Source organism: Candida jiufengensis, assembly GCF_024610255.1.
Source record: "Candida jiufengensis strain CBS 10846 chromosome Unknown scaffold8, whole genome shotgun sequence".
Classification (NCBI taxonomy): Eukaryota; Fungi; Ascomycota; class Pichiomycetes; order Serinales; family Debaryomycetaceae; genus Lodderomyces; species Lodderomyces jiufengensis.
Window position 1 is genome coordinate 303,249 of NW_026261555.1, and position 26,311 is coordinate 329,559.

Sequence of the window (26,311 nt, forward strand, 5' to 3'; positions counted from 1 at the left end):
TTGTTAATAGCTTTCTTTTTTGTTACTGCTACTACAAATTGGAAGAATAGAGAAATATATACGTAGAAAGTTGATAATAATAATAATATAACATTTTTATTTATTAATAATAATACATTTTTTTTACTATAAAAACTTTAAATTAAGCAGTTTTTATTGATTTTTCATCAGATTCATCTTTTACACCAACATCTTCTAATTTTGAATGATTTATATTTTGTAGCAATGGAGCCCATGAATCTAAAAGTTCTTTACAATGTTGATGAAGTTTAAAACTTTGTTCCAATTCTAATGATTGATCTTTTAATATTGCTCGTAATACCTTGTGTATCTTAGTATCTCTTAATAATTCTTGAGTAACTGGGAAAGTTTTTAGTCTATGTAATATTAATCTTGCCATTGATAATTCATCAGCAGTTGGTGAAGATTCCTTTTTGGTTTCAGTGGTGGTTGAAGTTCTTTGAATTAATGAACGTTGTAGTTTAATTCTACAAAAATACAATTGTTGATATTTATCTTCTTCTTTTGATGGTGGTTGAGATTCTTCTTTCACAATTGATTTGGAATCTATATCATCTTCTAATTTTGGTTTCTTGGTTATTTTTTCTGAAGTTAATGGTGATCTTTTTCTAGTCGGTGGTGATAATTCTATTGATGATTCTTTAGCAGGAGTTGAATCTTTAAGTTTTGGTTTTGGTTTTAATGCTGGTTTCGGTACTGGTTTTGATTTTACTGGTTTAGACGTTTCTTCTTCTTTTTCTTCTTGTTTAACTTCTTCTTGTTCTTCTTCATCTTCTTCTTCATCTTCTTCTTCTTCTTCTTCTTCTTCTTCGTTATCTTCATCATCACTTAATTCTTGGAATATCGTAATAAAATCATCAAAATCTAAATTTTCTGCAGCAATATTAGCTTCAGATATATCAGCAGTACCAGTTTTAGGTCTTAATCTTTTTTTCAAAAATTTTAAATCTTTGAATTTTTCAATATTTGTAGTTGGAGTTGATTTTGATTTATTTGATTTCTTCGTTGTTGAACCACCACTTATAATAGGTCCATCTGTAAATTTTCTTAAACCTTTTTCCGTTGCCCAATAAAAATCACCATCAGGAATGAATATAACACAATATGGAGTGTTTTTCTTTTTAGATTTCTTAACTTGTTTTGGTATATATTCATCTGGTGTTATAAAACCTGGCCACCATGGATAACTTGCCATTTTGGAATACACTTTTTCTTTGTCCTTATATGGCCCAGTTGTTGATGATTTTGAAGCCATTTTGATATATTAATTTCAACGCGATGGATTGATTTTACTCTCTTTTTATTGATTGATTTATAAGGTTATTATTAATATTTTATGATTCAATTGATATTTTTGAAATATTATAATTAAAATTGGAAATATGAAATTTGTCGTTATTTTAATTTCATTTGTTTTTTGGATTTGTTTTTTTTTGTTCGTTCACAATTTTTATAAATGCATAATAAATATATTTGTTTTTTATATTATTGAAAACAATGTAACTTATATTAAATTAATGTTAAAACTGACCATTTCAGTAAAATTTGAAGAAACTCTGGAGGCATTATAAACTTGATGACCAGCCTATAATTCGAGCTCTTGAAACTAACAAAATGATCAAGTACTTTAAGTAATTGTGTCACCTATTTTTAGTATGAGGTTTAGGAGCAACCACTTAAGAGTAAGAAAATTTTCAAAACAAACGATTTAAGTTTTTTTTTTCAAGAGACCAAATCTCATATGTAAAGTTTTGTTTATACTAGACTTTAATGAAGGAACTAATTCATTGATGTTAGCACAATCTCTCAGGTCCTCGAATGCTAAGTAGATTAACTTACTTCTAGCATGGGAAAAATAATACACAAAATTGATGTTTGATTGTTTGAATTTATTTGCTATTTATTTGAAATTAACAATTTAATTTGCAGCTAAAATTAAAATAGAACCATTCAATTTTTGATATTGACTGAGTTAAGTGTTTGATGTGCTAGATAAGACCGATAAGTAGTTGAAGTGGAATTACTAATCAACTTAATAAGAATGATGCAAAAAATAACAATTTTGACCATTTTGATATGAATTTTAGACAAAGCCTTCCAGCATGAAATGCATCTACTGCTTCTCTTCAGTTTACTAAGATCAAGCTCAACTATTCCAAGCTGTATTGACCGTAAGTTCAATAAAATTATTCACTAGTAGCACATACCACAAACTTACATACTTGCAACAAAATTTGATAGAAATGTTATGGAAGTTACTTGAAAAATCAATAAATCTACCTGACTTCTATCAACTCTCAATTGAGTTTTATGTTTTATGATGGTGAAGTACGTACCATCTTAATGTCCTTCGATATACCCCCGTCTAAATTAAAATTTATTATTAATTTATTTTGTGACCTTAATTTTAAATTTTATTAAAAAAAGTAAATCAAATTTTTTTATTTTTTTTCTTACGAATTTTTTGTTTCACTTTTTTGGCAACAAGTTTATCTTTTAGAATTATAAATAATTAATTTACAATACTTCTTCATTCATCGTTTAAAGAACATTTACAATTAAATATATCATCTCGGAGCCCTCATAGGCTTATCACACATATCACTATCTACTAAGACTAATAACAAATTCGATTAATTTACCCCATTTTAATACGTTGCAGCCAAATAATACAAAATGGATCATTCAAATGTTACAACATTTAAAAGACCCAAAGAAATTCCAACGAGAGAACAACTAGCGGCGATATTCCACCCACCAACAAAGAAGAGAAGAATTGCATCAACACCATCACAAACCAAAACGTCAACAGATCCTTCTTCAGCATTATTAAATTCAGTTCCACCAAATATTATTCCAATAATTCATCCACCATCAATAACTTCTGATTTTTTCACTGATGTTACAACGGATTTAAGTAATAAAAGGATATTAAATCAAGTTCAAGGTATAATAAAGAAATTCCCACCTCCAATTCCGCCAATACCACCAAATCAATCTGATGATGAATATTTAAGTGAAGATGAAAAAGGTGGTATAATGATACCATTTATATACCCGCCACCACCTGTTATAGATATAGACAAATTGCCGTTCTCATTGGCTTCATTCAAGAAAAAATTCGAGGAGAAAAGAAGAGATTTAAAAGCAAAAGACAATAAAACAGACGAGGAGGATGAAGATGATGACGAAAAAGAAGATGAAAAAGACGATAATGAAGATGATTCGTACGATCTAGAAGCAAATGAGATTTCAACACTACAACATACTGATGGGCAGAAATCCTCACACAAATTTTATGTTCAAGCACCACCATTACCTTTCCCTCCTAAAAATTATATGTCATATCCATTATTAGCAGAAAAATCAGCATTAGTACCGGAAGAAGTATTTGCATCATTTTTAGAAGCAAATGAAGAGATACCCAGAGTTGATATGGTATTAGCAAGTGCAGCAGGCTCATTATTTGATTTAAGAAAAGAAGCAATAGATGAAGGATTAACTATAGAAGATTTTGAAATAATGACTAAAAAATTACATCAAATTGAAGAAGATATACTGGCTGATGAAAGTGATAATTCGACAAAACAACATAAATTGGATGAAAGAATGAAGTATTATCAAAAAATAGATACAAAAATTTATGAAGATCCTTATAAATCACAATGGACAGAAGTAAAACAAAATCAATTACATAGGGATCCAAAATATGATTTGATAAATAGTAAGATAAGTAATATTAAAGGAATAACTAAAAGACCAACATACGAAAATCCTTATTCATATCCACGTAATGTGGACTATACATTTGCAAGAATTAATAAAATATCAACAGCAACAAAGGACGTAGCATCAGCAAATGGAAATTTAAAAGAAAGAAGAAGAAAAGCTTTGCGAGAACAAGTAGAGAATTTAGAAGAATATGAATATCAAAATCGAAATAAAATCTACAATGCTCAGAAATTTGAATTATTAAGAAGATTAAATAATCTAAAATCATCAAAAATCAAATTCTTGAATTCTACTATAAAAGATGAAGAATTGGACAATAGAAATAAAGATTTGGAGATTGAAAGAGACTACGAGTTAGTCAAATTGAAAATTTTTGAGAAATATGAGTTATTGAAAAATTCACTATTGTTCTATGAAGATTCCAACAAGATTTACAAGAGTTTAAATTCACTTTTGATTAAAAAACTAGAAAAGTTGAAGAATTTTTTTGAATATCAGAGGGACGTTTTTGAAAAATTAATTGAAGAACCTGAAAAAGATGAAGAAGAGGATGAGTTAGCTATATTTGATATTGCAAGTAAGGAATCATCAAAATTATTTAATGGAATTTCAAGTGATGCGGCTGGTGAACCTGAAGAAGATGAACCAGGTGTTAGTTCAACTGATTCAGTTATTAACAAATTATTGAATTCATCATCATCGAACCATCCACTAGTTCATGATTTTATGCCATTAATAAGTAAAGAAGAATTTGATATAATAACAAGCGATGTGCCAAAGAATTTAAAACCATCAACCAACATAAAAACTTCAAGAAAACATCAAATATTTGCAGGTTCAATATATGATAAAATGATGACTTCTGGATCCGATACGAATACGAGTGACACCAATAAAAACAATGGTCAACCTGAAAAACCAGCACCAAAAAGAAGAGGAAGAAGAACAATTGCACCACAACAACCAAATAATGGAACTATAAGTGGTTCAGATAGAAATGGAACTTCTTTAGTACTTGGTGGTGGTACATCAACAACAACAATACCTTCAATTGATAGATCAAATAATTTAGATACAAAATATTCAGAAGCTGCATTGTTAGCTAAAATAAATAAACAGTTTTATGGACCACAAATGGCAAGAAGTGATGAAATGGCAAAAGATTTAGAATTAATGGGTATCAAAACCAAATGGCCAATAAAGTAATTACATTAGTTATTTTAACATTATTTCTGTTTTTTTTTAAAAAACTATTAAATAATAATAATACAAAATTTCAACAAAACTAAAAAAACAATAAAGAAAATTACTATAAAAAAGTAGTTGTAGTTAAGATTGATTAGACAGAATAGTTATGATTGTCTGATACATATTTTTTTGGTAATGGATACTTCTCTCAAAATAAACAACCCCCACAAAATTACCTATGGTGGTGATTGTTTAATATTCTTCAAATTGTGAATATAAAGCAATTAATACATTTACTCCACCTAAAACATAAGGTAAAGTACCTAAAGTTGAAGCAAAAGTATGATACAATCCTAAATTAATCAATAAATTATTTATAATACCAGAAACCCAACTATTATAAGTTGCAAATTCAATCAATACACTGTTACCAATAAAATAATAAACTAAAATTTTAGCAATAGCAAAAATAAAAGGATCAAAAGAATAAATTCTAAATAAATATTCATCATCTTCAATTTCAATAACTCTTGAAGTAAAATTTATAAAATATGATATAATTGATGGTAAAATTATTGCAGAAATTATCCAAAATAATCCAGTAATTAAAGATTTATATTCAAATAATCCAGTTAATTCAACTGATGGGAAAGTTGATTCTGATAAATATGGTAAATTATCATGAAAAAATTGATGAATTAATTTATTTTTATTTAATGGAACAATTGTTGTAAAATTATATAAAAAAATTGAAAATTCTAAAATTAATTCTAAAAAATTTAATGTTACAGTTGAACTTAATTGATCTCTTAATTTTTCACTTGTTTCTAAATATGTTATACCAACAGAATCAGTAAATTCATAAAATTTATCAATTGCATCTTCACTTTTAGCAATAATTGGATCCAAAATATATTCTTTTAAATTTAATGGTGGTGGTGCTTGATAATCTTTATCTTCATCTTCATCTTCTTCAACTAATTCTTCTTCAATAATTAATTCTTCTTCTTCGTCATCATCATCATCTTCATCACTATCATCTTCTTCATCATCATCTTCATCTTCATCTGCTACTCCTTCAACAACTGTAATTTCTTCTTCATCAACTGGTCCAGAAACTAATCCAGCATCATTCAAATATTTTAAAACATTTGATTTTAAAGAAGGATTTGATGTAATATATTGATCTAATTTTTCAATTAATACTTTTTTATTATCTTTTGCAGTTGTACGAATTCCAACTTTCTTTAAAACATTACTTAAATCACTTTTTTTAAATTTATTAAAATCCGACATTTTTTTTTAACGATTGAAGGTTGAAATTGAAAATTTTCTCTTATATGAATAAACTCAATTGGTTTTAAATCTTATAAATGTAATTGATTAAATCTACTTTAAAAAAGAAAGTAAAAGAAAGAAATCTTTTTTTCTTTTTGTAATATTTTTAAAGATTTGTTTTGGTTTTAATTTCAAATTGTGAAATTTAGCAAAAAAAAAATATTTATAAAGAGAGAAGGGAAATGGATCTCAATTTATGTTATGACCCAATTTAATTTGATCTTATTACTGAAAAATCCGTTCTCCACTCCATAAAAATACATCAAAGTTTGCTATAAACATAGTTCAGTATATTATATTTAATGTAGAGAGATGTTGGAACTCAATTGGTTTTAGTTCATGAGTTATTGATGATATCTTATCACTGATAGCTGGTTAATAATTACATTTTTTTTTGCAACTATAAATTGCTATAATCAGTACTTTACTACCATTTTGATTTAATTTTTAACTCGAACTTTTTATATACGAATATGACATAAATTGTACAAATTGGTTGAGAATTAGAATTTGGTTCCCAACGTTTTTTTACATCTCTTCGACCCATCCTCACTAAAATACAAATAAGTTTGTTGTGGTTTCATCTTTAAATTATTATTTTCAATTTAAGTATGTTTATTATTTTTTTTTACAAAAAAGGAAAGTACTGTGGTTTAATGTTATTTTATTAACCAAATTTAGAAAACTCAATATAAAATACTTCAATTTATTTATTTCCCCAGTATTCATTGGGGTTGTTTCAAGTTTTCATCATAAGTCACGTAAATTTCATTGATTTTCTTAATTAAATGAAGTTTTAATCTATGATGATTGTAAATTAAATTGGTATATGAATATTATATTTTTGTAAACAAACAAATGCTACCAAATACTTATGTATGATTTTTTAATTTCTTGATCTCTCTCTTTATTTTACTAATAATAATAAATAATAATAAATAATAATATTATCTCATATATTAATTTTATTTTTACAACCAATTTTAATTTTATCATTCATTTACAATATCAAATACTACATACAAAGATATAATTTACATATTCATAATATTACCAATGATAATATAGCTATAATAATCAACTCAATAAATCTCTAAATTATAATGATAAATCGACTATTAAAAAAGTCAAATTTAAGATCATATCTACCCTCAAGATCATTTCATAATGTAAATAGAATACGACAGCAGCAATCACTCCAAAATTTTAATGAAGAACCAAGAATAAATCAAATTGGTATACAATATCTATCAAATCAACTACATAATAAATTATTCCCCACTACAAAAACAACTGATTATTTAAAACCTAAAAACCCTGAACTACTAGAGATTTCCAAAAAGCATCTAAAAGAGAATGAATTATTAGGTAAAAAGACTCAAATTACTGAACCAATAAATATCAATCATCTACCTGATCTAGTTGGTAAATCTTTAGATGAACATTTTTATAAATTAGGACAAAAATCATCAGAACCTTATTTCTCAATGGCAAAAAATTTCTTAGATGAGAAAAAGAAATTACCTGTACCACCTAAAAATTGGATATTTCAATCAGGATGGACTAGATATACAAATGATAAAGAACCAGAGCTAGTCTCATTTCCATTAGAAGATGAATTAGTATTTGATGTAGAAGTACTTTACAAAATTGAAAAATTTCCAGTAATGGCAACTTGTGCATCTGAAAAAGCATGGTATGGTTGGGTTTCTCCTGCATTAATTGATGTTAAACAAAAGAAAAAGAATAAAATTGATTACAACCACCTAATACCTATGAATTGTTCAAAACAACCAAAATTGATTATTGGATATAATGTAAGTTATGATCGTGCAAGAATACTAGAAGAGTACAACATTAAACCTTCTAAAGCATTCTATTTAGATGGTATGTCATTACATGTAGCAACTAGTGGAATATGTTCAAGACAAAGACCAATGTGGCAAAAATTTAATAAATCTAAAAAAGCAGCACCAGAAGAAGAAGTTATTGATGAAGATGCTATAATTGTTTCAAATCCAAATGATGTTTCAGTAGAAGAAGATCCCTGGTTACTAACAGGATCACCAAATTCATTAGCTAATGTTGCTAAATTTCATTGTAATATTGATTTAGATAAATCTGATAGAGAATATTTTGCATCTGAAGATCCAAAAGTTATAGTGGAGAATTTTCAAATGTTAATGAGTTATTGTGCAAAAGATGTTGATGCTACTTTCAAAGTCACTCAACATTTGTTTCCAGAATTTTTCCAAAAAGTACCACATCCTGTTTCATTTGCTGCATTAAAACATTTAGGTTCATTGATATTACCAACAACCAAAAAATGGGAAAAGTACATTGATTCTGCCGAATTATGTTATGATGAAAATAGATCAGATGTCACTGAAACCCTAGAGAAATTAGCTAATGATTTAATTGTACATATTGAAACAAAATCTAAACCACCAAAATATCAAAAGGATCCGTGGTTAAATCAATTAAACTGGAAATTAAAAGAAGGTAGATTAAGGAAAGACGGAACTCCTTATAAAAATAGTGCTTATTTGACTGGTTATCCTGAATGGTATAGAGAGTTATGGGGGTCTGTTGCACCAGCTGGTACTCAAATGACCTTAACTTTAAAAACTAGAATCACACCATTATTATTAAAATTAAAATGGGAAGGTTATCCTTTATTCTGGGTTAATTCCGAGGGTTGGTGTTTTAAAGTTCCATTTAATGAAGACACAATTGAAGATTTAACAAACAGAAACTACAAGAAAGCAAAATTAACGCCTGAAGAAATTGATTTACATCATGATCTTCTAACAGAAAAAGGAAAATCATATATACTTTTCAAAGTACCTCATCCAGATGGTCCAAATAGAAGATGTACTTTAGTATTATCAAAAAATTATATGCGATATTTTGAAGATGGTACATTAACGTCAGAATATGATTATGCTCAAAAGATTTTAAAATTAAATAGTGAAGCTTCATATTGGATGGGTAACAGAACTAGAATTATGGATCAGTTTGTTGTATACAATGATGAGAAAAAGAATAAATTTTTCGAAACCAAAAAGGAATCCCAAAATCATAAAAATGTTGGTTTAATTATTCCAAATTTAGCTTCAATGGGAACAATTACCAGAAGAGCAACTGAAAATACTTGGTTAACTGCATCAAATGCTAAGAAGAATAGAATTGGATCAGAATTAAAATCATTGATTGAAGCTCCTAAAGGATATTGTTTTGTTGGTGCAGATGTTGATTCTGAAGAATTATGGATAGCTTCATTAGTTGGTGATTCAATGTTTGAGATTCATGGAGGTTCAGCTTTAGGTTGGATGACATTAGAAGGTGAAAAATCTCAGAAAACAGATTTACATTCTAAAACTGCACAAATTTTACAAATATCAAGAAATGATGCAAAAATTTTCAATTATGGTAGAATTTATGGTGCTGGAGTTAAATTTGCAAGTAGATTATTAAAACAATGTAATCCAAGTATTAGTGAAGAAGAAGCTGATAAAATTGCAAGAAAATTATATGAGAAAACCAAAGGTAATGTTCAAGTTTCAAGAATATTGAAAAATTCACAAAAGTTTTACTACGGTGGTAGTGAATCAATAGTTTTCAACGCCTTAGAATCAATTGCTAAAGAACCGGAACCAAAAACTCCTGTGCTTGGAGCGTCAATAACAGATGCATTAAATGCCAAGAACTTAAATAAAAACACTTATATGACAAGTAGAATCAATTGGACAATTCAAAGTTCAGGAGTTGATTATTTACATTTATTAATTATATCAATGGAATATTTAATTGAAAAATATGGTATTGAAGCAAGATTAGCAATAACAGTACATGATGAGCTTAGATATTTAGTTAAGGAAAAAGATAAATATTTAGCATGTTTATTATTACAAATTAGTAATTTATGGACAAGAGCAATGTTTTGTGAACAACTAGGTATATTAGAAGTTCCACAATCTTGTGCATTTTTTTCAGAAGTTGATATTGATAAAGTTTTAAGAAAAGAAGTCAATTTGGATTGTATCACACCATCACATCCACAACCTATTCCACCTGGTGAATCATTAAATATTCAACAATTATTAGACAAGACAGAAAATGGCGAAATATTAAATTGTAAACCTAAACCATTAACTTTAAGAACAACAAAATATCAATCAAGAACTCCAATTATACACGATTTAAATAAAAGTTTAAGTACTAATGCTAAAATTGCCAAACTCAAATTACAAACATCTGCAGATAAAGATGAATGGAAAATTAATTTAAGAAATTTTTCAAAATTCTTAAATATAAATGAAGATGAAATCATGAAGGAGGTACATAAGAATGATAAGAAATATAAGTCTTCGAAGCTGAAAAAAATGATTGAAGAGTATGATTTAGAATCAAAACCAAAAGTTCAGTATAAGAAGAAACAAAAGAAGAGAGTCACCAAGAAATCAAAATCTGATGAAGAGAAAATAGTTTATGAAAAAGATTCAGATTATTCATTACCTCCATATGAAGAAAATATTGAACAAATTAAAGATTTTGAAATACTATCACCGCCTCAACCACCAGCAACACAACCACAATCTTCATCACATTCATCTTCATCAACTCAACCACCACCAACAACATCAGTATCACCAGAAGCATCATCAATAAATAAAAAATTTGTATTTGATGCAACTTCTAACTCATCATTATATCAAAATAAGTTGTCAATAAGTCATAGCCATAATCATCATCATAATCGTCATTATCATACGTCACTTCAAAAAAGTTTGAACAAGAATTTTTTACAAAATCAACAACCTCAAACATTTAGATTCTCAATAGTCAAACCTGAATTAGATAAATTAATGGTTTATTCTAATTCAAAATCTCCATCGTTAACAACTACAACTACATCAACTACATTATATGAATATTTGAATATTGATCGACGACGACGACGACGACGGCACTACTTTTAATATTAATGAATTTTGATGAATTGGGAAGGATTATAAAATTAGTTTTTTAATGATTAATATTTTTGTTTCATGTTGTTTATTTAATTACTTTAATGACTTATGAATGATAGATAATTATAGAATTTTAATACTTTTTTTTTGATTTTTTTGGATATTTATATTTGGATTTTTTACATTCTTTGAATTTGCATTATAACCAGATAACACTGTCACCATTATTGCTAATTGATCAACATTTTGTTCACTGATTCAATCAGATCAGAAAGACTTTCATTTACATAAATTTGTGTTAATACAACTACAAATTAAGTCTCAGAATGTTCAACAATTAATTGATTACTATTGCTTTGCTAATGCTAGTAAAAAAATTAAAGGTTACTTAATGTAACTCTTTAAATATTAGACAAATGTGTTTTATATATAATATATAAGTATGTACGAATTTTAATGTAAGAATATCTAAATTTATTTACAAAACTTTTTCAAATCTTGATCTTTATTAAAAATTTTAAATCTCACACGAGCTAAGTTTCAGGTACTTGTAATCCATTATGAAGTACATCACATTAATCTTTTAATAGTGATATCATATCTGAAAAAAAAAATTGATGAGTAAAATTAAACCGAAATGAAAAAAAAGTTAATCCGGTGATAAATCAAACTAAATCAAGTGGTACAAACGGAAAAAATATATACCCATCGGTTATAAAAAAAAATTGCAAAATTTTTCAAATTTTTAAATCTTTGAATAATTTTGTAAATACTGAAATTAATTTGCCTTAATTAGGATGTAAAACCAATTTCGTAACTTTTGGAAAGGTATACAAATCAATCAACAATTGAATTTGACGTGTAAAGGATTTTTCAGTTTAAAAAGTGTTGAAGTAAGACGTTTGAAAATTTGCCAATTAGCTTGTCTGTTTCTTTTTCTTGACGGATAGAACTTTTGACATACAAATATTGCAGTACAGCTTATTCTCCTAGTTTAACTATTTTTTAGTGGGAGTTTATTCCGTCAAACGTCAAACGGCTAAACGTACTATCTTATTACCACCAAACAAAATAAAAACAAAAAATTTTTCAAAAAAAATAAATCGTACCGAATGAACCACAAAACTTTTTCGCACTATTTCTTCAAACCAAATTTTTATATTTTAGACCGTCTTAGCCGTTGCTAATGGTTTTTTTTTTTTTTTCATGTTGTTTAAAGTTTTGTTTCAGTGTTTACGATTTGAATTGGAATGGGTAATCGGGTTTAAAATTTTGATCAAGTACATGAAGTAGATTAGTTATTGAAGATAGGTCAACGTATGGTAATTACGGCTAATTGATATCTATTATCTCGTCAATAACTAATAGCATTAGTCCAATCTAGATGAAAAATTTTAAAATTAAGCCCTTTATTAAATTATTGTTTTGTATGTAGATTATCTTTTTTTTATTTTAGTGCTTTATTTCAAATAAATTTAATTGGTCAAATTTCGGAGATTATTAAAGTTATATAGAAACAAAAGTTTATTTGACACCCAAAGCACTATATTACATTAGAAGTTATTAACAGTAACGATACAGCGAAAATCTTGAGAGAAAGGCCCGTAATATAGAATAGAATGTTGAACTGAAAACAAGTAATTAATAAGTTAATCAATACTGCTAAATCATGTTAAATAAAGTAAGTAACATAAATTAAGCGGCTTCTACAGATGATATGAACTTGATATATAATAAATTTGTAGTAAAACATCTCAACGATGTTTAACAGATTTTGTGTATTCAAAGCTTAGTTGATCAATGTTTAAATTGAGGTAATTTATCAACAAATAAAAAATTATTTGAAAAAAAAAATTAAAAAGAATTATATACAGTACTACTAAAAAATCACTCAATATACAAAATTTATTAACTATTACTACTATCTTAAAATAATAGTATTATTATTATTCATTATTCATTATTATTATTAATATTGCCAAATTTCTTATAAATTTTTATCAACAATTATTTTATAAATTTTTTATTTTACTTCTTTTTCTTTTTCTTCTCCTCTTTCTTTTATTCTTTCAATCTTAAAGACAATCCAATTCACTAGTATTTAACAATGTTTCCAGCTGGTGTTATTTTAGTTTTTTGTTTAATTTTTGTTGCAGCTTGTTTAATTCTTGGTCTTTTAATTCATAAAAAGATTAAATCAAAAAAATCTAATCAAAGATTTTAAAGTGAATTGAATTATTAGCTCCAATTAAAGATGACTAATTGATTTTTTATCAATTATCAACAAGTTAAACAGGTTGTCTACAACAACTACTACTTTTTTTATATCAAATTTATTTAATACTTAATTATTAATATGTGTTTTTTTCACCAATTTTTAATATTGATATCCAATTATTAATCTTTTTTTATTTTATCAAAATCCTATAATACTACAATTTTTTACTACATTTTCATCAATTGTGTGTGTCAACCATGTTTTTATATTCATCAAGAGAAAGAGTTTTTTTATTTTTCATCAATTTTCTAAAATTTTATAAATATTATTATCAACAATCAAGAAGAAAATTAATCTTTCATTTTTAACGTTTATAAATATATTATCATGAATTAATGATTGGGGAATCATTTATTTATCATTAAATATATTTTTTTTTATCAACTACAAAAGAAGCTACTTTGGGGAAAGTTAGTTTTTTTATCATCAATAAATTAAGTTATATCAGTCCTTTTTTTTTTTATCGAAAAAGTCAAAATTTATCAACATCAACTTTTTTTAATTATTCAATCACGTTCATTTAATTTTTTTAATTACCAAATTATTTAATATTAATATTTTACAATTTAAATCAAGAAGTTTAATTTATAATTATTTTTTTTATCCTTACAGAATTAGATTTTTATTCAGTTTTTTTATTCACATTTATCAAAGTTTTTAATTAAAGAATTGGGGAATTCTTTTATTTAAGCTTAATACTTGGGATTCTTAGCTGTTTACTAAACTAGTTTTTATTTACATTATATTATATATTATACTTAATTACAAAAATTTACAAAAAGCCTAAAAAACAACCAGCTAATATGCTACTTGTAGATATGAACCAACTCTGAATTATCATATATCGTTCATTTATTTAATTTAGTTCTATTTGTTATTAATTTTTAATCTTTGTTTTTGTTTTTTAGGTTTGCTAATACATTAATTAATTAGTATGTACATATTCTTAAATATGCAAAATAGGTTCAAAACCAGCTGGATTCTACGTTAATTTCTAGAAATGATGAAAATGCGAAGATCGTCAAAAAAAAAAAGGATTAGAGATGAGATAAATAAAGCGAAAGAATTTGAGATTTGATACGACGAGATTTGAGATTTTATTGATTTAGGGAGATCTTTTAAGTCATATTTTAATTGGAGTTTGTCTCGTATATAAAGCTTCTAAATTTGTGATTGAAATAGTTCTGAACCGTGAAATTAATTTGTGAAAAGTTCACGTTACATTTCAATTTTTGAATCAGAATTTGTATATATTGTACTTTTAACTACCAAATCTTAGCTAGTTCTGTAGGTTAATTAAATACGTAAAAAGCTTAATTGTGTTTCATTATTACTCCTTTTTGAAATTTTCTTCGCTTAGATCATCTATTTCTAAACTTCTACAATATGGTTATACCAAGTCTAAGTATAAGTCTTACTTAAAGAAAAACTAGAATTTTACCGTTATGTAGTAAAATTTCACTTGTACCATATGGAGAGAAAAATTGAACTACAACGCAGGACATCGACTACCGAAGTCGCCTCACGAAGTTTCAGAAATATTCAACATCTGTTGCAAAAATAAAAATTATATTCCCCTCTTTTGTAAAAATCTTATTAAGATTAAAAATCTAAGTCATAACGTCATAGATTTTTTCAGAACGTTTTCTCCATTTCGGAGTATAGAGTATTGAGATATAATAAATTATTATTTTTTACTTCATCAGTAATTAATCTGAGCCGAAGAACGGATTAGAGGATTAGAAGTCAATTCTCATTAGAGATGTATATTCAAACTCGATTTTTGTCATATGTGAAGGAGATCACTAACTTTTGTTAAAGCTTGTAATTAGTGGAGCGACTTGGTCTATAACGAAAGTAGAGCATTGTCATATATACTTTGCACCTCTTGCTTTCTTGATTGTCTCATTTTTTATATCATTAGACATTTCATGGACATCACAAGCTCAATTATACTCCTAATAAGTCGAATTAAAATTTTCATAAATTCATGCTTTCTCAAAAAATGATTTAATACAAATTTTAGTCCAAATTTTTCAATATTTTTCATTAGTACTTTATCTTGCATATTAACTACTATTAATTTTAGGTCTTCATATATGATCTAACACGCAACATTCCTTTCGTCCATGGGTCCAAAATTAGTCCTCAAAACATATAGATCAAGTAAGTTCAATTGATAATACAATTTACAAATTTGGTCGGTACAGTAGTATCTTTCGAATAAATTCTCGAACTGAACAAAACCCCGTACTCTATATTTAATGCAGATCAACTTAAAAGTTGTATATGCCATAGTTTACACAATAAAAAAAAAGAAATTTTATTTTCAAAAATTTTTCAAATGTGCAGCAAATAGAAACAGAATAACAGAATTAACAACATCTCATAGCTATTACAACTCTAACCAATTGACACATTATAGAGAATCAAACTTGAAGGAATTTTCAGAATATAGTATTACGAGAAATTGGAAAAATTTAAATGTTACAGAGAACTAGAAGCCAAGACACAATTACTACATTAATAAATAAAGATTATTATTTTCAAAATCCCATTCCTATTAGATCAAATGAAAGTAATTCTACTCAATTATTAACTTCTGCGATTACACATATAAACCAAGAATACCAAGAGGACGAAGATGATATTGAAGATGAAGAACAAGATGAAGATACATCATCAGATTTTAATTCATTATATTCACAAGATACTTTAATAACCCCACAAATTTCAATATTCAATAATAGATCGTTATCAGATTTTAGATATTATAAAGAAATACCAATAACATCACCAACTAAATTACAATCAAACATAAACTTATATAAATCACAATCATCAATATTTGATAATTCATACCCCATTTTAACTAAATCATCAAAAATTTTCAATATACTTAAAATCTCATCATTTATGGAAATTGAAAACTTCAATACTCAAACAAATAAAAAACAAATATTTTGTAAAATCGAATTTAAAATTTATTCAAATCATTTAACTTATTACATTTTAAAATTCCCAACATTAAATCAAACAATATATCTATTAAATAACAACTCAAATACACCAAGCGTAGATTTCAAAATTCAGCAAGGACATTTCAGAATAACGGGTATAACTGGTACCTCATCAGCTACAAGATCATCCAATCAAAACATATCTATACATTTAATGGATCCATCAAATACTGAAAATCTTTTAACGCACAACCTAAATACAGACTCACGTGGAAAATTACAAATAAACAACAAACTATCAAATTTAATTCAATGTCAAAAACGTAAAGAAATAAATGAAATAATGAAGAGCTCAAAAAAATTATTAAATTTCCCCATTGCTCAATATATAGATTCTAATGACATAAAACTAAGACCAATAGAATCATCTGAAGACTCAAAACATACTCAAAGTTGTATACAACATGGATATTTGAAAATGTATGATCATTTATCTAATGAGGATTTTGTTAGTGATGAGATGTTGATGATTTGTTGTATATTATTGGTTTTAAGGGAACAAGAACTTAAGAAATATAAAGGTGATAAGAATCCCGTAATGATATAGAGTACATTAGTAATTAATGTACATTTTTAAAACTCTACCGTTGGGGCCTGATTTGTAGTTCCTTGTTTCTCACAACAAATCAAAGATCATGAATCTTTCAATTTTTTAAAGTGTAAAAACCCCACTTCATAAAGTCTAGCAAAATAAAGTGGAACTTGAGAATTATGCTAATAAATCAGATATTCCCCTACCTCATCTTTGATTGTTCTCACCAACAATAGAATAATGGTTTTAAATGCTCATTATACATAATTTGAGTAAAGTTTGCATATAGTATTTTTATTTGAAAAATCAAAATTTTGACAATTTGCAATTGTTAAAATTAATAATTTATTATTTTAGATTCGAGACAAGTTTTGTGTAAATTATTGAAACAATTTTTTAAACAATAGAATTAGAATAATATATAAACGAAAGAATGTCTATTAGTCTACGAAGATTTTTCAGCTAAATCAATGATTTCTATTGTTTTGAGTTCTCTCATCCAGTTCAAGAATTTGATTGGTTTGCAACGCAAAGTTCTTCTTTGTTGCCAGATAAAACTCTTACTTTAAGAAAGAAGTCCATATTTCCAATACTCCAAACTATTAATTTGGACAAATGGAAGACTTTCAAATTTCCGATTATTAATAACAGATTTAGGGTGATGACAGAGTTAAGTCGATTAAATGAATTTTGAATTCACGTTATATTTTGTAAATTTACTCTGTGCTTTTCGGAATACTCAAATTTTTAAGTTATGAGCTATTTCGATGGGTACGGTTCGACAGTTTGATTTTGTTCCACACTAATAGAGAGTAAATTAAAAGAAGGCATTAATTTCAGAGTTTCATTTTGTTGCTTTTATAACTACTTTTGGATCTGAATGGTCAAACTGTTTGCATCAATAAACTTCACAACATAAAGTACATAAGTACATAAGACTATGCATTTAAATTACCAAGGCCATGATGAAGTGTCACTTTCAATGACCTATACTACGAGTTTAGATAACGATTATTCTGCAGATTTAGGCTAACTAACTTTTGTTGGAATATAACCCCACTTTAGAATCACATGAAAATTTATTTGAAGTCGAGTAATTCAAATATGAAATATAATATTTTATTATTTTTGTAGTTTTACTATTAAATATGGATTTTGTGTAACAGATTAAAACTATTCTTAGAACAATAGAAAATTTATTATATAAGATTGTAAGGTTCCAAATTTTCTAAACACTTTTGAAATTAGAAAGTACCTCTGTTGTTTTTTCACTGATTTTTATTTGGAATGATTGATTTTGGAAATATCAGTATATTTTTCGAAATGAAAGTCGTAATATTCAGATGTGTTTTGTTAGTTTTTAATAAAAGAAAGACCATAAACGGAAAGTAATAATTATTTTTATTTCATGAACAAACCAAAATAACATTGAACTTTATGATTGTTTTACCTAATTGAACAAAATTTTTGTTTTGATTGGTTTATTGAACACTTTCATCATATTTTTTCATAAAAGATTTGTTAAAAGAATCATACTCGAATACTTATATACATTCTCTGTTCAATTCATCTCTGTACCTTTCGGAATACTCAAAATTTTAAGTTATGACTTATCTCGATTGGTACGGTTTCACTGTTCGTTTTTCGTTCCACAGCAATAGAGAGTAGACTAAAAAATATGTTCGGTTTATAGTTTCAGTTTGTTGCTTTTACAACAATTTTGGCTCCGAATGGTCATATTGTTTACACCGATCAACAACAAACTGTCCAATTTTATTCAGTTCAATGTCAAAAACGTAAAGAAATAAACGAAATAATGAAATTTTCCAAAAAATTATTAATTATCCCCATTGCTCATTATATGGATTCTAATGATAGAAAATTAAGACCAACTGAATCATCTGAAGATTCAAAACATACTCAAAGTTGTATACAACATGACATGGATGTTTGAAAATGCATGATTGTTTATCTACTGAAGATTTTGTTAGCATGAGATGATGATGATTTGTTGTATATTGTTGGTTTTAAGGGAACTAGAAAATATAAAGGTGACAAGAATCCCGTAATGATATAGAGTACGGAAGTAATTTATACACACGATATCTAGCGCTGGAAGCCTTAGTTGTAGCTTTTCGTTTCTCACAACCAATCGATGATTGTGGATATTTCATCTCTTTTAAAGAGTAAAAATTATACCTCATAAAGTCTGGCAAAATAAAGTGGAACTTAAAAATTTATGCTAATAAAACCATTCACTTATTCCCATATCTCGTCTTTAATTGATATCGCCAACCATAATAGTACTAATTTCAAATACTCATTATCAATTTGTCGAATAAATTTTGCATTTAACGTTTATATTTGATTATTCAAATAAAATTAGCAGTCATTAAATTAATAATTTATTAATTTAGATTCGAGACAAGTTTTGTGTAATTTATTGAAACATTTTTTTCAACAATAGAATTAAAAAGAATATATATACGCTAAAAATTGTCTATTAGTTTATGAAAATTTTTCAAGTAAAGCATTATGTTTTTTTGTGTTAAAATCATTTAATGTGTAGTTGTTGGTCAGTTCATTAGATCGTTTTTGGCATCCACGTCGTAGTTTAGCTTTAAGAAGACATCTGTATTCTTAAAACTCCAAACTGTTGTTTTGAACAAATGGAAGACTCTTACGTTTTTGATTGATCAAAATTTTTCTAAGGGGTTCTATTTGTTTTTATGAATTTTAAATTAACTTTTTATTTTTTGTAAATTTACTCTGTGCTTTTCGGAATACTCAAATTTTTAAGTTATGAGCTATTTCGATGGGTACGGTTCGTCCTCTGATTATACTGAAAGTAAGGCTAAGAGAATGAAACTGAGTTGTTGCGTTCATCTTCTTCTATTAAAACCGGAATGCTTTTTACGATCAACTCTAAGTTGTACTGTCTTAGCAACTGTCCAAAATCTGAATACTTATGATAGTAAAATAGTATGCTTTAGTAATCCATTTGACAATTATTATGACAAAATTCGAACTTTATCGTTTTGAAAACATTACTACATTTTGTTGGCAAATTTCCCCACTTCTATTCACATGTGAATTGATTGTCGAATAAATTAAAACATATATTATTTAATTTTTTACAGCTGATTTTAAGTTTTGTGTAGCAAATTGAAACAATTTTTTGAACAATAGATCTATTTCAATTGAATCAATAGAGTCTCATCTTATTGTTAATATTCAATGGCTACAAAAATTTAGTCCAAAGTCAATCGGAGGTGATTGTCTTCCACCTAGAGGACCTGCATACTATATCTTATATAGTTTAAGTAATTTTAATGTATGTTGATTTAAGAAAAAAAAAAATAGAAAAATTAATATATAAGAAACTAGAGGTAACCTTTGTTGTTTTGCCTCACTGATTTTTTTTGCTAAATATTCCAATTAAATTTTCTAGTCTTATCGAATTTATTGCTGTTTTTGATGTGAAAGAAATAGTTTATGGATCAATCTTGACAGGGATCTAATTTGAGAAAGACCATCAACGTAAAGTGTTTACTACTTTATTTTATGAATAAATCAAAAGAACATTGAATTTTATGATTGTTTTAAATGATTGAAATAAAGTTTACTTTTGATTGATATTTCGAACAATTTTCAGCGTTTCCATTCATAAGAATTTTGTTGAAACAGTCATACTCAAATACTTTTATACATTCTCTGTTCAATTCATCTCTGTACTTTTCGGAATACTCAAACTTATAAGTTATGAATTATCTCGATGGGTACGGTTTCACTGTTCGTTTTTCGCTCCACACCAATAGGGAGTAGACTAAAAAATTTCTTCAGTTTCATTTTCTACTTTTATAATAATTTTGGCTCCGAATGGTCAAACTGTTTGCATCAATCAACAACAAACTTTCCAACTTAGTTCAATGTCAAAAAAGTAAAGAAATAAACGAAATAATGAAAGATTCCAAAAAATTAATAAATTTCCCCATTGCTCAATACATACTAGATTGTAATGATATAAAATTAAGACCCAAGAATTATCTGAAGACTCTGCACATAATCAAAGTTGCATACAACGTGGAAACTTGGAAATACATGATTACTTTGGTAAAAATTCAGTTAGTGATGAGATGTTGATGATTTGTTGTATATTATTGGTTTTGAGGGAACAAGAGATTAAGAAATATAAGGAGATAAAAATCCCGTCATGGTATAGAGTAGAAAAGTAATCAATATACATTTTTAGGGATCTACCGTTGGAATCTTAACTTGTAATTTTTAGTTTCTCACAAAAAATCGAAGAATGTGAATAAAATCAATTTTTTAAGGTGTAAATCATTTACTTCATGAATCTGGCAAAATGAAGTGGACTTACGAAATCATGCTAATAAAACCATTCAAATATTCCCAAATCTCGTACTTGATTGTAATCGCCAACAATAAAAGTAGTGACTTTATATGATCTCTATGAACAATTTCAATAAAGTTTCGCATATATGCTTTTATCTAAAAAACCAAAATTTACAAAGTTAGCAGCTATCAAAGTAATAATTTATTATTTTAGATTCGAGTTTTGTGTAAGTTATTGAAACATTTTTTTAAACAATAGAATAAAGAAGAATATATAAAGGCGCTGAAAGTTGTCCATTAGTTTATAAAAAGTATTCAACTAAAACATCGAATTCCTTTAATATTAATCAGTGTAAAATCTAAAGTGTCATAGAAAGGTCTTATTTGGGTTTTGATTAAATTTACTCGCACTCCTTGTGTCTAAAAGAATTCCATTTTTATTGATACTGACAAATGGAAGACTCTCACGATATTAATTATTTAAAAATTTTCTCAAAGTGTTTACAAAATTGTATTGCTTTTATAAATTTTAAATTCGCTTTGATACTTTTTAAATTTACTCTGTACTTTTCGGAATACTCAAACTTTTAAGTTATGAACTATTTCGATGGGTACGGTTCGACAGTTTGTTATTCGTTCCACACTAATAGAGAGTAGATTAAAAGAATGTTTTAGTTTCATCGTTTTACTTCTAGACTGTTATAACAACTATTGGATCCGAATGGTCAAACTGTTTGCATCAATCAACTCCCAACATAAATTACATAAGATTATGCATCTGAAATACTAAGAATTTGAAGAAGTTTTCCCTCCAAGGGCCTGTACTATAAGTTTAGATAACGAGTTGTTTTGCAGAACAATTAATTTATGTTGGCATTTAACCCCACTTTGATATCACATGAAAATTTATTTGACGTCAAGTAATTTAAATATAAAATATAATATTTTTAAATTTTTGTAGTTTGAATATTAAATTTAAATTATGTGTATCAAATTTTAAACAATAGAATAATTGTTATATAAGTTTGTAAAATTCCAATTATTTTAGATAATTTTGAAATTAGAGAGATAGTTTTGTTGTTTTGTTACATAAAATTTTCCATTGATTTTCATCTTAAGTTGTTTGAGGAGACTAGTCAAGAAGTGATTACACCATGATTTACGATCAAGTACGACTAGCAGCGCAAAATGTTTATGATCTTTAGTTTATAATTCAATCAAAATTACATTGAACTTTATGATTGTTTTAACTAGCTGTAGTAAAGTCTAGTTTTGATTGGTTCTTCGAGCATTTTCAACATTTCTATTCATAAGAAAGTTGTTAAAACAATCATACTCGAATACTTTTATACATTTTCTGTTCAATTCATCTCTGTACTTTTCGGAGTACTCAAACTTTTAAGTTGGGACTTATCTCGATGGGTACGGTTTGACAGTTTGGTTTTCGTTTTGCACGAATAGAGGGTAGATTAAAAAAATTCTTCAGTTTCATAGTTTCAATTCGTTGCATTTATAACAATTTTGGCTCCGAAAGGTCAAACTATTTGCATCAATCAACAACACACTTTCCAACTCAGTTCATTGTCAAAAATTTAAAGAAATAAACGAAATAATGAAAAATTCTAAAAGATTCTTAAACTTTCCCTATTGCTCAATATATAGATTGTAATGATAAAAAATTAAGATCAATAGAATTATCTGAAGATTCAAAACATACTCCAAATTGTATACAGCATGGATATTCGAAATGTACGATTATTTATCTTGTGAAGATTTTGTTAGTGATGAGAAGTTGATGATTTGTTGTATATTGTTGGTGTTAAGGAAACAAAAAATTAAGAAATATAAAAGTGATAAATATTCCAAGATGATATAGAGTAGTACAGTGATTAATATACATTTTTAGATAATTTCTTCTGGAAGATTAAATTGTAGTTTATCAAGTCTTACAACAAAATAAAGGTTATGAGTCTTTCCTCTTGTTTAAAGCGTAAAAATTTCTTATTCTGGCAAAATAAAGTGGAACTTGGAGTTTATGCTGACAAAACAATTCAAATATTCCCATATCTCGTCTTAAATTGCTATCGCCAACAATATGATTTTAACTGCTCATTTTAGACAATTAGAAAAACGTTTTGCATATAATATTTTTATGTGATAAATCAAAATATTCAAAATTAGCAGTTATTAAAGTAATAATTTTTTATTTTAAATGAGAAACACATTTTGTGTTATTTATTGAAACATTTTTTTAAACAATAGAATTAAAAAAATATATACAAACGATGAAAATTGTCTATTAGTTTACGACAATTTTTCAACTAAAACATTGATTTCTATTGCTTTTAATTTTTGCATCCAATTCAGGTGTTTAGATGGCACGCGAGAAAAAACTCTACCTTTCAAATATTTTGCTTCAAGAAAGAAGTCCATATTTCCAAAACTCCAAACTATCAATTTGGACAAATGGAAGACTTTCAAATTTTCGATTGTTTATAAAAGATTTTAGGGTGATGACAAAGTTGTGTCGTTTAAACGAATTTGAATTCACTTTATATTTTGTAAATTTACTCTGTACTTTTCGGAATACTCAAACTTTTAAGTTATGACTTATTTCGATGGGTACGGTCTCACAGTTTGTTTTTCGTTCCACACTAATAGAGAGTAGATTGAAAGAATGTTTTAGTTTCATAGTTTCATTATGTTACTTTTATAACAATATTTGGATCCGAATGATAAAACTGTTTGAGTCAATGAACTTTACAACATAAACTACATAAGACTGTGCATCTGAAATACTAAGAATTTGATGAAGTATCAATTTCGAGTACCTGAATTATAAGTTTAGATCACGAGTTGTTTTTCAGATTTAGACTAATCAAATTTTGTTGACAAATAACCCCACTTCAAGTTCACATGAAAATTTATTTGACGTCGAGGAATTCAAATATAAAATGTGATAATCTTTTATTATATTTGTAGTTTTACTAATAAATACGGATTTTGTGTAACATATTCAAATAATGTTAAAAATAATTAAAAAAATTATTATATAAGATTGTAAAGTTCCAAATTTTATAGATGATTTTGAGATTAATGAGAACCTTTGATTTTTTTTTACGGAAGCATTGCCATCAAAATTAATTGTTAGTTTTTTTAGAAGACTGGTCAAGTAGTAATTACACTATGTTTTTATCATAATTGTGAACGACCATCAGCGAATATGTTTATTATCTTTAATTTATAAATTAACCAAAATAACATTGAACGTTATGATTGTTTTAATAATTTGAAGTAAACTCTAGTTTTGATTGTTTATTCGAATGTTTTCATCATTTCCATTCATAAGATAGTTATTGAAACAATCATACTCGCATACTTTTATACATTCTCCGTTCAATTCATCTCTGTACCTTTTGAAATTTTCAAACTTTAGGCTGTGAACTATTTCGATGGGTACGGTTTGACCTTTTTTAGATTTTTATGAAAATACAAATATAAGCAGAGGAGGAACACGGCCACTGTTTATTTTGTCACTAAGAAGACCGTTGGATATTTATGATTTTTTTTATTAATATATAGGTAGATCATTTCGCATTTTTTACTTTAGTACTGGCTATAAACGGCTGAAATGCCAAGCTGACCAGTTGGTTTTTTTTATGTAGTCGAAAAGATCAACTGAGCATTTGTTTTTTTATAGGATAAAAACTATCTCATTCAAGTCCTAAATATAAAAATTTCAATTTTGTTGGGTCTAAAATTTAAATTTTGTTTATTCTTTTAATCTTTTTACTACTTTCGGAGTTTTTTTTTTTGTCTAAAAATTTTTTTTAGTCCCAAATAATATTTCAAACGTTCTAAACCAAGAGAATAAATAAATTTTTTTGTTCCTAATTGTTCCTTATTTATAACATCTCAGGTTTTGATTATTTAAGTAAACAATACAAGAGGGGTGGAGTGGGGGAGATTCATATGTATTTTGTTTATATATTATTACAAATATGAAATTGCGATTTTGCCCTAGATCTCTTAAACTTAACTGTTTAATATGACAATTGATAAGATTTGTTTAAGGAACGTATATTCAAAGAATGATAATATTTTATTATATTTGATGTAAATGATTTAGTAAGATTAACATATTATAATATTCGTGGAAAAAGTGGGGACAAGTGTTGTTTTGTTAGGTCCCTTGTTTGTGAACAGCCAATTTGAAAAATTTATTATTCAAATAGTGATTTACTTGAAACAAAATATCATTTTATAATCTCTTTTAATTAGGTTTTAATTTTCGAGATTTTCGTAAATATAATGTTTAGTAAATTATAGAGATCTTAAACTTTAGTTTATCAATTTCTTAATTAAAAAATGTAAAAAAGATCTACAATTTTAATCGTGAATTTTTAATAAATTATACATATACGTTGTATAGAATTTATATTATAAACTATAAGGTTTCAAATTTGTAAAATTTAAGATTTAAAAAATTGTTCTATTTTTTATGAAATTTCAAATATAATATCAAGTTTTAATATTTTTCAAATGAAAAATTCAAATATTAAAGAATTATTAATTTTTGGTATATCGATCATATCTGAAACACAATTTTCAACTTGAAGATATGCAGAAATAACTTTTTTATTAATTACTTTATATTCCGAAGATCAGATTCAAAACTTGTATTTTTTAAACTATTCACAATATCCCCACCTACAACAATATGTTTCACTTATTGCATATTTTGTCAAACCTAACATAGGGAATATGAATGTTTTTAGTCTAATTTCAGTTAAAGCTCAAACAAATAAAGAAGAAATATTTTGCAACCAGCCAACACTAAAATTAGAAGTCACAAAAAAAAAAAACAGATTAG

The 26,311-nt window shown here is 26.5% G+C and overlaps 5 protein-coding genes across 5 annotated transcripts; 3 read left to right on the forward strand and 2 right to left on the reverse strand. All coding sequences in view use genetic code 12, as the record gives it.

Moving 5' to 3' along the window:
* Positions 1 to 142: 142 nt before the first annotated feature.
* On the reverse strand, positions 143 to 1,276 carry KGF54_000443 (uncharacterized protein; the record flags this gene model as incomplete). Its single annotated transcript, XM_051765127.1, has 1 exon — positions 143 to 1,276. One exon carries the CDS (start codon positions 1,274 to 1,276, stop codon positions 143 to 145), a length of 1,134 nt encoding a protein of 377 aa, XP_051622433.1.
* Positions 1,277 to 2,697: 1,421 nt separating this feature from the next.
* Positions 2,698 to 4,959, forward strand: FGR47 (Fgr47p; the record flags this gene model as incomplete). The annotated part of the gene is made up of 1 exon (XM_051765138.1): positions 2,698 to 4,959. The coding sequence occupies one exon, from the start codon at positions 2,698 to 2,700 to the stop codon at positions 4,957 to 4,959; it is 2,262 nt and encodes a 753-aa protein (XP_051622434.1).
* Positions 4,960 to 5,193: 234 nt separating this feature from the next.
* KGF54_000445 (uncharacterized protein) lies at positions 5,194 to 6,237 on the reverse strand (the record flags this gene model as incomplete). Its single annotated transcript, XM_051765149.1, has 1 exon — positions 5,194 to 6,237. One exon carries the CDS (start codon positions 6,235 to 6,237, stop codon positions 5,194 to 5,196), a length of 1,044 nt encoding a protein of 347 aa, XP_051622435.1.
* Positions 6,238 to 7,382: 1,145 nt separating this feature from the next.
* On the forward strand, positions 7,383 to 11,261 carry KGF54_000446 (DNA-directed DNA polymerase gamma; the record flags this gene model as incomplete). Its single annotated transcript, XM_051765160.1, has 1 exon — positions 7,383 to 11,261. One exon carries the CDS (start codon positions 7,383 to 7,385, stop codon positions 11,259 to 11,261), a length of 3,879 nt encoding a protein of 1,292 aa, XP_051622436.1.
* Positions 11,262 to 16,014: 4,753 nt separating this feature from the next.
* Positions 16,015 to 17,097, forward strand: KGF54_000447 (uncharacterized protein; the record flags this gene model as incomplete). Its single annotated transcript, XM_051765171.1, has 1 exon — positions 16,015 to 17,097. The coding sequence occupies one exon, from the start codon at positions 16,015 to 16,017 to the stop codon at positions 17,095 to 17,097; it is 1,083 nt and encodes a 360-aa protein (XP_051622437.1).
* Between the last annotated feature and the right edge of the window lie 9,214 nt (positions 17,098 to 26,311).